This window comes from Podarcis liolepis (assembly GCF_965112155.1).
Source record: "Podarcis liolepis genome assembly, chromosome: 2".
Classification (NCBI taxonomy): Eukaryota; Metazoa; Chordata; class Lepidosauria; order Squamata; family Lacertidae; genus Podarcis; species Podarcis liolepis.
Genome location: NC_139555.1, coordinates 100,585,974 through 100,598,765, shown reverse-complemented (window position 1 = coordinate 100,598,765; position 12,792 = coordinate 100,585,974). Strand labels below are relative to the sequence as shown.

The 12,792-nt window shown below is 44.2% G+C and overlaps 1 protein-coding gene across 2 annotated transcripts in view; it reads right to left on the bottom strand.

Annotated features, from left to right (window-relative positions):
- Nucleotides 1–12,792, bottom strand: part of PRICKLE2 (prickle planar cell polarity protein 2) — a 259,498-nt gene that overhangs the window by 61,838 nt on the left and 184,868 nt on the right. For both annotated transcript variants that reach the window (XM_083491472.1, XM_083491473.1), the window contains one exon: nt 103–216. In XM_083491472.1, the coding sequence (XP_083347598.1) occupies nt 103–216 (114 nt within the window). The remainder of the gene's footprint in view (nt 1–102; nt 217–12,792) is intronic.

Genomic DNA, 12,792 nt, shown 5'->3' with positions numbered 1-12,792 from the left:
ACTGGCTAATTGCTGCACGCAACAGCGACATCAGAAAGATGGCCCAGTCCCCTGCGGTGTGCACTAAGCCAATGTTTCCCCAATTATTTCTAAATGACTCACCTCATTGTCGTGTGGCGGCAGCTGGTGAAGGAGCTGTTTGATACGGGCTTTCTCCCCTGGGCTGTTCACGTAGGGCACTTTGTCTTCTGGGAGGCAGCTGTAGTACTGATGAACCTATAGGTTAGAAAAAGGGGGACTGCAGTACAATGTCTTGGCTTCGTTTTTGTTTTTGTTTTGCTTTCGACTGACAAGACACAGAGAATCAAACGCTCTGAGCAGTGGCACTCGAGATTACCAAAGACCTGCAGCTATTTAAAAAAAACCCCAAAACAAAACAGAAAAGCAACAAACTTTCCTTAGGACAAAGGCAAATGCTCTTTATCTGACAGAAACCGAAATTTGTTTGGAAGAGGGTCAAAGCAAGAGCGAGGGCGGAGGGCGAGGGGAGAGCAGTCTGTTTTCGGTCTAAAGCTAACCCGCCAAGGTCGTACTTTACCGTTTTCTCTGTCACTCTCCAGAATGTAAGCATGTTTCCCTTGGCTAGGAGGATCTGTCAGCACCTGCCTTTGTGAGCGTAGGTTAAGACGCTCCCCCTTGGCATCCAATCTATGACTGGGTAACTGAGCCTCCACCTACACTCCAGCCCCCAAGGCCTTTTCTGTAACAATTTGTGAAAATAATCAGCAGATAAAATCTGTCGGAAGGCTGGGTTCTCCCTTTAAGTCTCAGAGTGTGTAATTAAAAACAAACATGAAGAGTGCAGCACAAGGTGCAGTGCAACAAGGCCGGGTCCCAAGAGATCCCATTTCTCGTACGTGCGTTGATGATGGGCACACACTTCCGCTGCAGCTATAGGCCTAACAAAGCAGCCTAGTTCTTCCCGGAGACCAGCTACAGCGCAGCATCACCTTCTGTGATCATTCCGATGCGATGTTTGTAAGGCGGAAACAGCGAGCGGCAAGTAACGCCGAGTACAAACAGCCCCGTCTACTTGATCTGAGGGAACACGGTTCAGAATGTGGAAGCTGGGGATTGCTCTCCACCTTCTTTTCCGGATCATGCCACACTCAGAGGAGCTCAACTGACGTCCAACGGAAAATCCTGTCACTCAAACAACCCAATGGCTTGCCTCAAAGGTTCTGTGCCAGGTTGCCCCTTCTGAAACTTAACAACCGGCTGCCAGGACATCTTCCCTGCCGTGTGTGTGTGTGGCAAGAATGTGACACCATTTTGGAGGTATCGTATCCTCAGAAAGACAAGCACCACCATCACGTCCCATGACAACGCTGGAGGAATGGTGCGATTTGTACAGCCTCTTCAACTGTGCCGATTCCAATGGGCAGCAACTCTTTGGGGTGTCAGACAATGATTTTTCACATCATTTGCTATATGTTCCTTTAATTAATTGGGGGTGCCAGAGAAAGAACCTGGGACTGTCTGCATGCAAGCCACGGTCTCTACCACGAAGCTATGGTCCCTCCTAGCAAGGGGCTCATCATTGCCACATTGAGAGTCTCCACGCCTGCACCAGGAATGTTCTAGCCCAAAGCACCTCAGAAAACGCTTCATTGTCCTATGAGCCTCTCTTTGCTCGTAAAGCCATCAGAAGAAGGCCTGCTCTCTAAACGCCAGCACTGGGTGATGTGAAGCCAGCGGGAATGAGAGGCATGGCATTTCGATGGAGGGCCCTTGGTGCAATACTCCCTCCCTAGAGGGGCTTGCTTGGGTGTTAGGAGGTAATGCTGCTCCAGCAAACATTTGTGAATGTCAATTTCATTCCGGACTTAAATGATGCTTTATTGCAATCCTCTGCTATGAACTTGTAATTGTTATTTATGTTGGGGTTTAAAGAACAACAACTTTTAATTGGCAGTTTTTATATAGAAGGCATCTGATTGCTTTTTAAGTGTTGTTGCCTGTTGAGGGCCTTTTTTGTTTTTGAGTGTGCAGTGGGATATAATTTAAGTAAATTAATCAAAACAAACCTCACAGGGATGTGAATAATATGTATGGGATCACAACAATCCTTGCACTAAGCAGTTTTAAGCAAATGTGTATGGGATGAGGCTGTAACGTGCTCTGTCCCTACCATCTTAGATTTTAACCGGGGGGAGGTAGAAATTAGGTTTCTCAGAACTATCACCCCCAACACAGTAACAGGAAGGAGAGACAGCTCATACTACAGGATAGCTCTCCATCATCTACGCCAGCCTGAAAACAGCCACATAATGCACTCACATTGAAGCTGCAGCGTTTATTTGACATGCCCAACCCCATTACATCATTTGCATGCATCACAGAAAGAGATGCTTTGAATGAAGCCCAGAACTGCAAAGAAAGTTTATGCAACGAATCCACGACTATGCCCCCACTCTATATTATGAGCAACCAATTTGTTCAGCCAAGGAATCTCCAACCAGAAGTCTTAAAAGCCACCAACTAAATGGTTACAAATAAAATCTCAGCACCACTTACTTTGCATTTATAGCGCATCCTTCACCTGGTCCCTGAACATGCAGTTCATTAAGCTGAACACGAAGGAAGGCGATACAACCAAGTTAGGGAAGACTAACCGAACCAAAGCTTGCCTGAGCAGCCTGTAACTTGGGTGGTTGAAATCTCAAGCCAGGTCTCCGATTACTCCTTTTCTCCACCACAATCATCAGTTGATTTCTGAATGTCTGCATTTAGCAATCAAATGCCCCTGTCGATCGCTAACTGCCTCTGTGCTCTGTAGATACAGCACTGCTGATTTTCTGCTATTGAGCATCCGTGCCCAGGACGCCCTTGAAACTGTGTGAATCCACAAGTAATTTATTCTTGACTGGCTGCCAAATTATGTCACGCTTGTCCCCAAGGTAATAAGCTGTAAAGACCCAGAGCATAGAAAGGAGGAGATAATAAGTCTAAATGGCAATCAGTTTATCGTGTTCGTAGATATTTGTTTTCTGGCCATGGCACAGGAAAAACTAGAGCACAACGCTTTCAAGCATTTCCTCTGGGAAGTCTTCCATTTCATGTCAGGAGGTCTGTCGGAGCTATCTCCCATCAGATTAAAGAAATAGCTCTGCAGGGATGGGCAAATGACTTTGGGAAACGAAAACCAACCCAAAACTGAGACAGCAGGTCCTGACCTGCACCTCGTCACCTGAAACGAACCAGGGACTGTTAAGGAGATTTGGATCAGATCCAAGAAAGACGCCATTCAGGTAAACCCCAAAGAAAGCACCGACTCCTTTGGATTCAACTCCTTGCTCTGCAGGCAAATCGTGAATGTCATCATTAAGTGGATTTTCAGAAGCTTTCGCTTTTACCATCCTTCAAAATCAATGCATGTTCTCCTTGGGCTGTAAAACTGGGCTCCAGCCAAGAGAGAATCCCAGAGCACGTCCACCTCAATTGCTCCCACAGGTGATACGTCACCTTCGGCATTCAGTATCATCACCTAGAAAGTATGGGCGCATTTCACCACCTGCCCATTGCACTTCCACTTCCAAAATGCTTTTAAATCCTTGATGCTTCTCTCAGTGATATTAATGCCCGCTAACCCTTTCCATCTCCTTTCCTTACCATCTGCTTGTCTTAACAATGGATTATAAAGAAAAACATGTACAGAATAATCTTTTAAATAGATTAAAACTGGCCAAACAGCTCCAGGCTGAATAGAGCAAAATGTACTGCTTAATTCAAGCAGGCTTTTAATTTGTTCTGTTTACAGCCAAAGACCAACGAGATAAACAGTTGTCCCTGAGCACTAGACTCTTCTGGTACCTGCCCTCTAGGCTAGACTATACCTGAAAACAGAATAGGGGTTCTCAACCCCAATCCAGCCAGCTAGTCCTGAAGGGGCAGCATGACTCGTGGTATCAAAAACAAACGTGAGGTCCAGGAGAACCAACAGAGAGGAATCTTCCTTCTACAGTTACTGGTGCAGGTACACAAGGCCACAAAGGAAGCCTTGGTTATAAACCTATCATAAACCTTACTGAGAGGCAGTAGAGAGGCAGTCTGGTGCAGCGGTTAGAGTGTCAGACTAGGGCCTGAAAAGCCAGGGTTTGCGTAAATAAACTCTCAGGTTCTATTCCTAAATGCAATTTGAAGAAAGCACTGTTGAAATCAGTGAAAGGGGGGGGGGGATACTCGGGACTGGAGAACAAGATTTTCTGTGCCTCACATAGTGTTCCTATTACAGGACACACTTAGTACCAGTGTCTCATTACAAAACATGCTTGCTGGATAGGATGCTACGTTGGCACAATGCGGTAGGCTGCGTCACAGCAACTGCTTACGAGGAAGGCGGCAGCCTAGTGGGATGTGTCTAGAGGGGACTCAGAAGGAAGATGGATTTGCCTGATGCTCCCATTCTGCTCAGTCTGAAATTCATTCAAGTTTGTGGAAGGAGGATTTCAACATCTGACAGCAATTCCGTTTCAAAGCACAGAAGGCTGACAAGATGGAATTGTGGGGGAGCAGAGAAAGCAAGCCTAGGAAATAAATGGTTCCTCAGGGGCAAAGTACACACAATGTTAAATTTGTCTTTGTGTATGTAACAAGCAGGTTTTTTAAAATAAATAAATAAATATGCAAATTGCATCAGCTGCGGGAGGGGGGAGCAGCTGATAACTAATGGGATCAGAGCAGGAGTAGATGAGGAAATTAACCCTTTCTCCCCCAGCTGCAGTTCCAAAGAAAATCCTCTTCCAAAGGAGTATTTGCTTTGGGGTGGGGGTACATCCCACTGGCACCACAGTTAGCTTAGTCCCTGGACAGAAGATAGTCCGTCCTGAAACAGCTTATACCAAAGGCTGCAACCCCATCCAGTTCAGTTAAATGACATGAGAGCCATTCATCCAGAGGGCCTCTCTCCTACCAGTGTTTAAACTCAAGTTTATTCGCCTTTATCCAGCCCACAACTGCAGACAGACACAGGAGCTCGGAAAATTTTGTTTCCACTTTTAGTTAACCACAGTTTGCGGTGCTGTTCACACCTGGAATTTTGATTGACACTAAATAATGGTTAGTTCCAACAAGTCAGCCTCCTAACCATGTTCTTCGAAGCTGACTTATTTGGAGTTAACTACAGACTGGTTACTACAATGTGGTGAATCAAAAGCAAAAAGCTGTGTGGGAAGAGAAGAAACTGAGGCTCTCTACAGCTTGTGCACCTCACTCTAAACCATGGCTTAGAGCAGGGGTCAGCAAACTTTTTCAGCTGGTCCACTGTCCCTCAGACCTTGTGGTGGGCCGGACTAGATTTTGGAGGGGGAAAAAAATGAACGAATTCCTATGCCCCACAAATAACCCAGAGATGCATTTTAAATAAAATGACATATTCTACTAATGTAAAAACACCAGGCAGGCCCCACAAATAACCCAGAGATGCATTTTAAATAAAAGGACACATTCTATTCATGTAAAAAACCCCACTAATTCCCGGACCGTCCGTGGGCCGGATTTAGAAGGCGATTGGGCCAGATCCGGCCCCCGGGCCTTAGTTTGCCTACCCATGCTCTAAACCACGGCTTAGAGTGACGTGTGAACACAGTCACAATGTACCCATCTAGTTCAGAACTGCCTACACTGACTAGCACCACCTCTCCAGGGCCTTTTACATCACCTGCTAACTGACCCCTTGAACTTGAGATGCCAGGGGGTTAAAGTTGGAATCTTTTGCATGCACTCTACCCCTGAGCTAAGGCCGTTCCATAGCCCATTAAAGCTGGCCACTGTATTTAAAAGTGCCTCTATGATGTAATCCACAATGGTCATCATCAGGTGCAAATACCTAGAGTTAGGTACAGCGACATAATGGGAACACTGGCAAAAATAAAGAGAATTGCTAAAGCAGGTCTAGTCTTGCATCAAATAAGATCTTGGGAGGATATTTCACAAACAAGGCATTTCATAGACCAGTCACACGCGGCAAAGCAAGCTCCGCTCCCCTGCCCCAAATATTATTGATCTCTCAATCTTTTTCCAAATATGAATTTCTCATTTTTTTCTATAAAGAAGGGCAGTTGAAATAACGTGACGTAACACAGAGACATCGCCGGCAAGAAGGTAATAAGTATGTTGGAAATTAACAGTTCCTTCAAGCATAAAGAAAGAAAAAGTGTGTGTGGGGGGGGGGGGAAGCCTTGTAAAATGAAACAAGAGGAAGATTCTCTTTCAAGTTCAGCCAACTTTATTCAAAGGAATCGAGGGAAATAATTGCATTAGCCCACAATACATTCAAGTTCCTCATCAGCCTCATTTAGTATTTCTCTCTGTTCTTTTTCTCCTCCCCTCGAATTTCAAAGTACCTCAGTTTTTAAAGTCATAGCTATACATGTTCCTTAGGGATGACTAAAAATCCTGGGAGGTATTTCTTTAAAGCCTGCAGATACTCTAGGGATTCAGTTATTTCTCTGACAAAAGGCATCTGCTGGCACCAAACTGTAAATAAATTCAATAAATGGACATTCAACTACCTTGACCTAGTATGTCAGGAAAATTCACAGCCTTTTCCTCTCTCCCCCTCTTTTCCACCCTTTGGCTAGGCCTGTTTGCAAAAATGCAAGTGCTTATTGTTTAGATGAAAACTGTCTCTAAACATGCTTCAGCATTTTGAAAGTATTTTCTCTCATGCTGCTCCAGCTGAACAGTTTGCTTATGCAGGCATCCATCTTTGGTTTCAAATTGTCACAACTTTGTAAGGTTTGGTGGTTAGGCATTGGAAAAGCTTGGTTTATGGGAGGGGAGGTTGTGGCCATCACCTACCCCTCCCCTTTAAGGGTATTCTGTTAAAGGAATCTGGGGGTCAGTATTCTGGGAGAGTATTCATTTAACCCACAACGCCACCCGTGTCCCTTAACCTGAGGTAAAGGTAAAAGTAAAGGGACCCCTGACCATTAGGTCCAGTCGTGACCGACTGTGGGGTTGCGGCGCTCATCTCGCTTTATTGGCCGAGGGAGCCGGCGTACAGCTTCCGGGTCATGTGGCCAGCATGACTAAGCCGCTTCTGGTGAACCAGAGCAGCGCACGGAAATGCCGTTTACCTTCCCACCAGAGCGGTACCTATTTATCTACTTGCACTTTGACGTGCTTTCGAACTGCTAGGTTGGCAGGAGCAGGGACCGAACAACGGGAGCTCACCCTGTTGCAGGGATTTGAACCGCCAACCTTCTGATCAGCAAGCCCTAGGCTCTGTGGTTTAACCCACAGCACCACCCGTGTCCCTTAACCCAAGGTATCACTGTATAATTAAGATGTACAAAGAACCGTCATGAAATGTTGGGTGGGAAGCCAAAAAGAATTCCTGTATAAGAACGGAAAATGATAAGAGTTTGTAACGGAAAACCTATAAATAAAATATTTATTTTTTTAAAGAACTGAATTTGTTCAGAGCTTTCTCACAACTAAAGGAGCCCCCCCCCCCCACATGCTAAGTTGCCAGAGGGTTGTCCATTTTGCAGATATGTAGGTTTCTGCCCTGGGTAAAGAATGTGACGCCTCTGTTTGCTCACCCATGAACCGGCGCTGCCTTTACTTTCCTGCCTCCCCAGCAAGCTGCCAAAGGCAGCCTCAAGGAATGTAAATGATATAATTGCATAAATAAATATGGAAATGCGTGACTCCCATTTCCCTGTTTCTCCAAACAAAGGGAGAACTAGAGTTTGCTGGGAGCTTGGAACCCGGGACAGAATGCAGTGAACCTGAAACCTGCTCCCAGACCCAGCAAAGAAAAGACACCCTCAACGATTTCAATTACAGCAATAAAATCATTGCTCTTTAGTGACACATCTAGATGGGCCAGTAATTGACACACATTATCCAAATCTAGACAGGACACAAGTCCAATTATCCGTAATTGCTCACATGAATGGTTGCGTATGTGACACTATTATGCCACTCTCCTGTCTGTTACTAAGGGCAAGAGACAGAGGACTAATGACAACCCCTAAGAGATTGGGAGTTGGCACCTGGGTCCAGGACTGGCTCCTAAAAGCATGTTTATTGTTGTTGTTGTTGAAATATTATACATATATATAATGGGAGAATGCAGAATCAGTTTGTTTAATAGCATGGATAGACTATTTGGCTGCTACAGAGATTGACGCCACTCAGTTACCTCAATTACTAGAGCAATTACCCTAATAAACAAGAATCATAGTTTCCATTTCACCTATAAGCATACATACAGAGGGGGAAAGAAGTACATCCCTTCAGAATGTGATGGGCATTAAGCGTTCAAATTACAAAATAAAACAACAACAACAACAACAACAACAACAACAACAACAACAACAACTTTTATTTATACCCCGCCCTTCCTGGCCAGAAGGAAGGGTGGCTAACACCAGTAAAAGTTACAGTAGAAACATAATAGGGGGGAAAACAATTTAAAATACAGGTTAAAATGCTATTTAAAATGCAGCCTCATTTTAAAAGTAGCCCATAGATCACATAAAGGGTGGGAAACATAAGGGTCGGACGGAGTCAAAACCAAAGGCCAGGCGGAACAGCTCTGTTTTGCAGGCCCTGCGGAAAGAAATCAGATCCCGCAGGGCCCTGGTCTCATGAGACAGAGCGTTCCACCAGGCTGGAGCCAGTGCTGAAAAGGCCCTGGCCCTGGTTGAGCCTAATTTATGTTAAGGAATGAATGCAATGAATGCAATCCCCATGGAAGATTTAGAAGATTTTTTTTGATGATGTGTCCCACCTTAAACTTTGTAAATACAGTTATATCTTGGAAGTCAAACAGCTGCGTTCTCGAACATTTTGGCTCCTGAATGCCGCAAACCTGGAAGTGACTGTTCCGGTTTGTGAACTATTTTTGGAAGCCAAAGGTCTGAAGGGGCTTCTGCGGCTTCTGATTGGCTGCAGGAGCTTCCTTCAGCCAATCAGAAGCCGCACTTTGGATTCCGAACGTTTTGGAAGTCGAATGGATTTCCGGAACGGATTCCATTTGACTTTCAAGGTATGACTGTACACACATGGGCGCCAGCTATGGGAGCAAGGTATATAAGTCAAAGTGTGGCCTGCCTGGAAGATTTTTTTTTTTTTTTTTAATTTACTGCTCATCAAAAGCCAATGGGTAAAAGATCCAAAAAGGACAAGTGCATGCCATGACCTCCTCACCAGTATGGTTTTTTAATGGATGCTGGAAAAATATGCAGCCTCATGAGAATTTCAGCTTTCTTTTACAGTACCAAAGGAAGGGAAAGAGCCCTCGGGACTATAGAAGAAACTGTGCAATTGCCAAGCCTGGCGTTTGCTGAAATTTTAATTGTATCTCATATAATTTTGAACAACGGTGTAATTTTAAAACAAGACACACAAAATGGCTGGAGAAAATGTGAGTCATTTTTTTATTATTATTTATTGGCCAGATCTAAATCTTTCTGCAGCACCTTCTATGGATTTATATTCCTGACAGATTACACCCATGGGGAGATAATGTACCGATAATCAAGACATTAAAAACTCCCTGAGATGGCAAAACGTGCTTCTAGGAGCCAGCTTCAGGGCAACATCGTCTTGCAACACTGTCAAACAACAAACATTAACAGACAAGCATTTGTGAAGTGCAACCATTAACCTATGATTTATCTTTTACATTACATTCAAAGGAGGAGTATAGCAAGCGTCCAAAATGCAAGAAATTTCTCAATGTACACCAGAAGAAAAAAATTGAAAGTGGAGAACGTATGGTGACAGTGTAATCTTGGACAACATGTAAGTTCTAACGCATACCTGCTCTCTATGATATGCATATAAATTTATTAGTTGTTGGTTTCCAACCACAATTCAAAAAGCTGGTTTTGAGCTTTAATACGCTAATAGAGTTTTGTCCCAATTACTAAAAACACGAGACTATCTTAAACTGAAGGAGCATTCCATCCCATACACCTCTAGGCTCATGGTTGGAAGTTCTGCCCCATCCCTTTGTCATCTGAGGAGAGGTGGCTGGTGAAGAAGAACAGAGTGTCCTCCATGGTGGTGCCCATTCTGAACAAGTCCTACCTAGTGGAAAATTCATACGATCAGCTTGTTCAGGTTTTACAGGAAGTTGGGAGAAGATTTATTTGTTTAAAAGGGAGCTGGAGCCAAGAGATGGCTCCTTGTGGTATTTTATCAGTGTGCTATTGAATGGTTTAGTGTCTGGGGGTTAGGACTTGGTACAGTGGTACCTTGGGTTACAGACGCTTCAGGTTACGGACGCTTCAGGTTACAGACTCCGCTAACCCAGAAATAGTACCTCGGGTTAAGAACTTTGCTTCAGGATGAGAACAGAAATCGTGCAGTGGCAGCGCGGCGGCAGCAGGAGGCCCCATTAGCTAAAGTGGTGCTGTATAGTCTTTTTATTACGGTCAATGACCAGTATCAAGACAAAAACACCAGTTACAAAATTTAAAAGCTCAGAACAAAATAAAATAGCATAAAATCTCATATACATTAAAAAGTAGTTCCAGTTGGTCATTGATCTGTCAGAATGGAACCCTTGTGACCTAGGGATGACCATCCGTTGATATATTATGCTGCTCCTCAGAGCTAGTCATTATATGTTGTATTTTAATTGCTGCTGCACAATATTTGGCCACTTGGTATGATATACAGGGATTCTTATCTAGGGATGCGGATGGCGATGTGGTCTAAACCACTGAGCCTCTTGGGCTTGCCGATCAGAAGGTTGGTGGTTTGAATCCCTGTGACAGGGTGAGCTCCCGTTGCTCTGTCCCAGCTCCTGCTAACCTAGCAGTTCAAAAGCATGCCAGTGCAAGTAGATCAATAGGTACCGCTATGGCAGGAAAGTAAACAGTGTTTCCATGCGCTCTGGTTTCCGTCATGGTGTTCTGTTGTGCCAGAAGTGGTTTCGTCATGCTGGCCACAGGACCCGGGAAGCTGTCTGTGGACAAACACCAGCTCCCTCGGCCTGAAAGCGAGATGAGTGCCACAACCCCATAGTCGCCTTTGACCGGACTTAACCATCCAGGGGACCTTTACCTTTACTTTTACTTTATCTAGGAGCAGCAGAGTGGCAAGAAACTGTTCAAAACTCCTAGTATATTTCTGGAGTACAGGCAAAATAAGGTCAGAGCATAAATCTCTATAAAACAAGCACTGGAGAAGCACATGTTCTACACTTTCAATTTGTCCAGAGTCAACTTATTAATATTACTATCACTATCATGCTAGTTTGTTTGCCACCATGACACTCTTCAGGTAGAGTGGTTTGGTTTTAGTGCAGTAATAATGCTGCATCATAAGACAGCCTTCTTGTACTTTCTAGGAAGGAAGTCTCACTGAATTCACTGGGACTTACTTTTGTTTTTTATTATTAAAAAAACCAAGCTTAACAAATGTTGCATAGTATTTGCATGCATATATTAGAGGGCGGGCTACATTTGACAGATGCATTCTGTTTTGATGTGGTGCTACATAAACCAGGCCCCTTTAAAAGTTTTAATTCTGCAGCATTTCCTTTCCTCAGGAAATAATAGCTGGTACGCCAGTTAAGCGTGACAACGTCTCACTTGGCAGTTAAGATTTCCAGCCAGGGCCATGGTAATGATGCCAACTGCAAATGTTCGAAAAGATGAGTCAGGCCTTTGACAGAAGGATCCTGCAGTTTTAAACACAGGGGCTTTAGTGATAAGTTTTCACGGTTCCAAGTCCTTCAGACACACTATAGCCATTCTCAGGTTTATCTCATCTAATCTGAGTTCTGGAGAATTTCCACACTTGGCCTGACCCTTTCCTAAACATTAAAAAAAAGGATTTTCAAGATTTTCACAATAATTTATGGGTCTCACGGAGGAGGGGAATGAGCTCCCTATGGAGAGCAGGCGAGCACCGATGGTGGGATGTTTTCATAGACAGCTAAAAATCTCTCTATTTAACATGATGTTTCCTGATGGCTGATATGAGGGGTTTCCCCCCTTGAGTCTGGCTGCTGTAGTTGTTGCAACTATGTCTCTGCTTATCTGAATGTTTTAAGTGTTAGCACTGGTTGGCTTCTATCATTCTTATGTATATTACGAACTACTTGGAGATTTTATAAACGATGCTTTAACTTATTTCTAAGTTTCTGAGCAAGGGCTGGAATGGCCTGAACCATCATGATTCACACAATAAGTGATTCCAATAAATTGTGCAATGGAGATAAGACTTTGAAGAACAGGGCTTTCTTTCACATGGCACCTTTAGTCCCAGATCTGGTAGGTTTGGATCTTCAGAACCACTCATTCCACAGTTCTGCTGATCCCTCAGTCTGCCTGTTTCCACCATATTTACAGTGTTGAATTATGGTGGCCATGCGTCCTACTTTTTTCAAAGGGCCACCTGAGGACAGTCCTCTATCTGAGGGCAGCTCAATCCAAATCTGGCTTCCAAATAAAGAACCATTAAGAAAGAAGAGCAGCTGAGGCAATGAAGCAGCAGTTAGCAGCTGGGAAGCAAACAAGTCACCTGGTGTCTTTTCCTACTATAGTGGGATGTGTTGTATTTCCATTTAAATACAGATAATCAGTGTCATCCAGTGACATAGTCTCTTGTTTTGATGTTTTCACATACAGTGGTACCTCAGGTTAAAGACACTTCAGGTTACAGACGTTTCAGGTTACAGACTCCACTAACCCAGAAATAGTACCTTGGGTTAAGAACTTTGCTTCAGGATGAGAACAGAAATCGTGCGGCGGTGGCGTGGCGGCAGCAGGAGGCCCCATTAGCTAAAGTGGTACCTCAGGTTAAGAACAGTTTAAAGTTAAG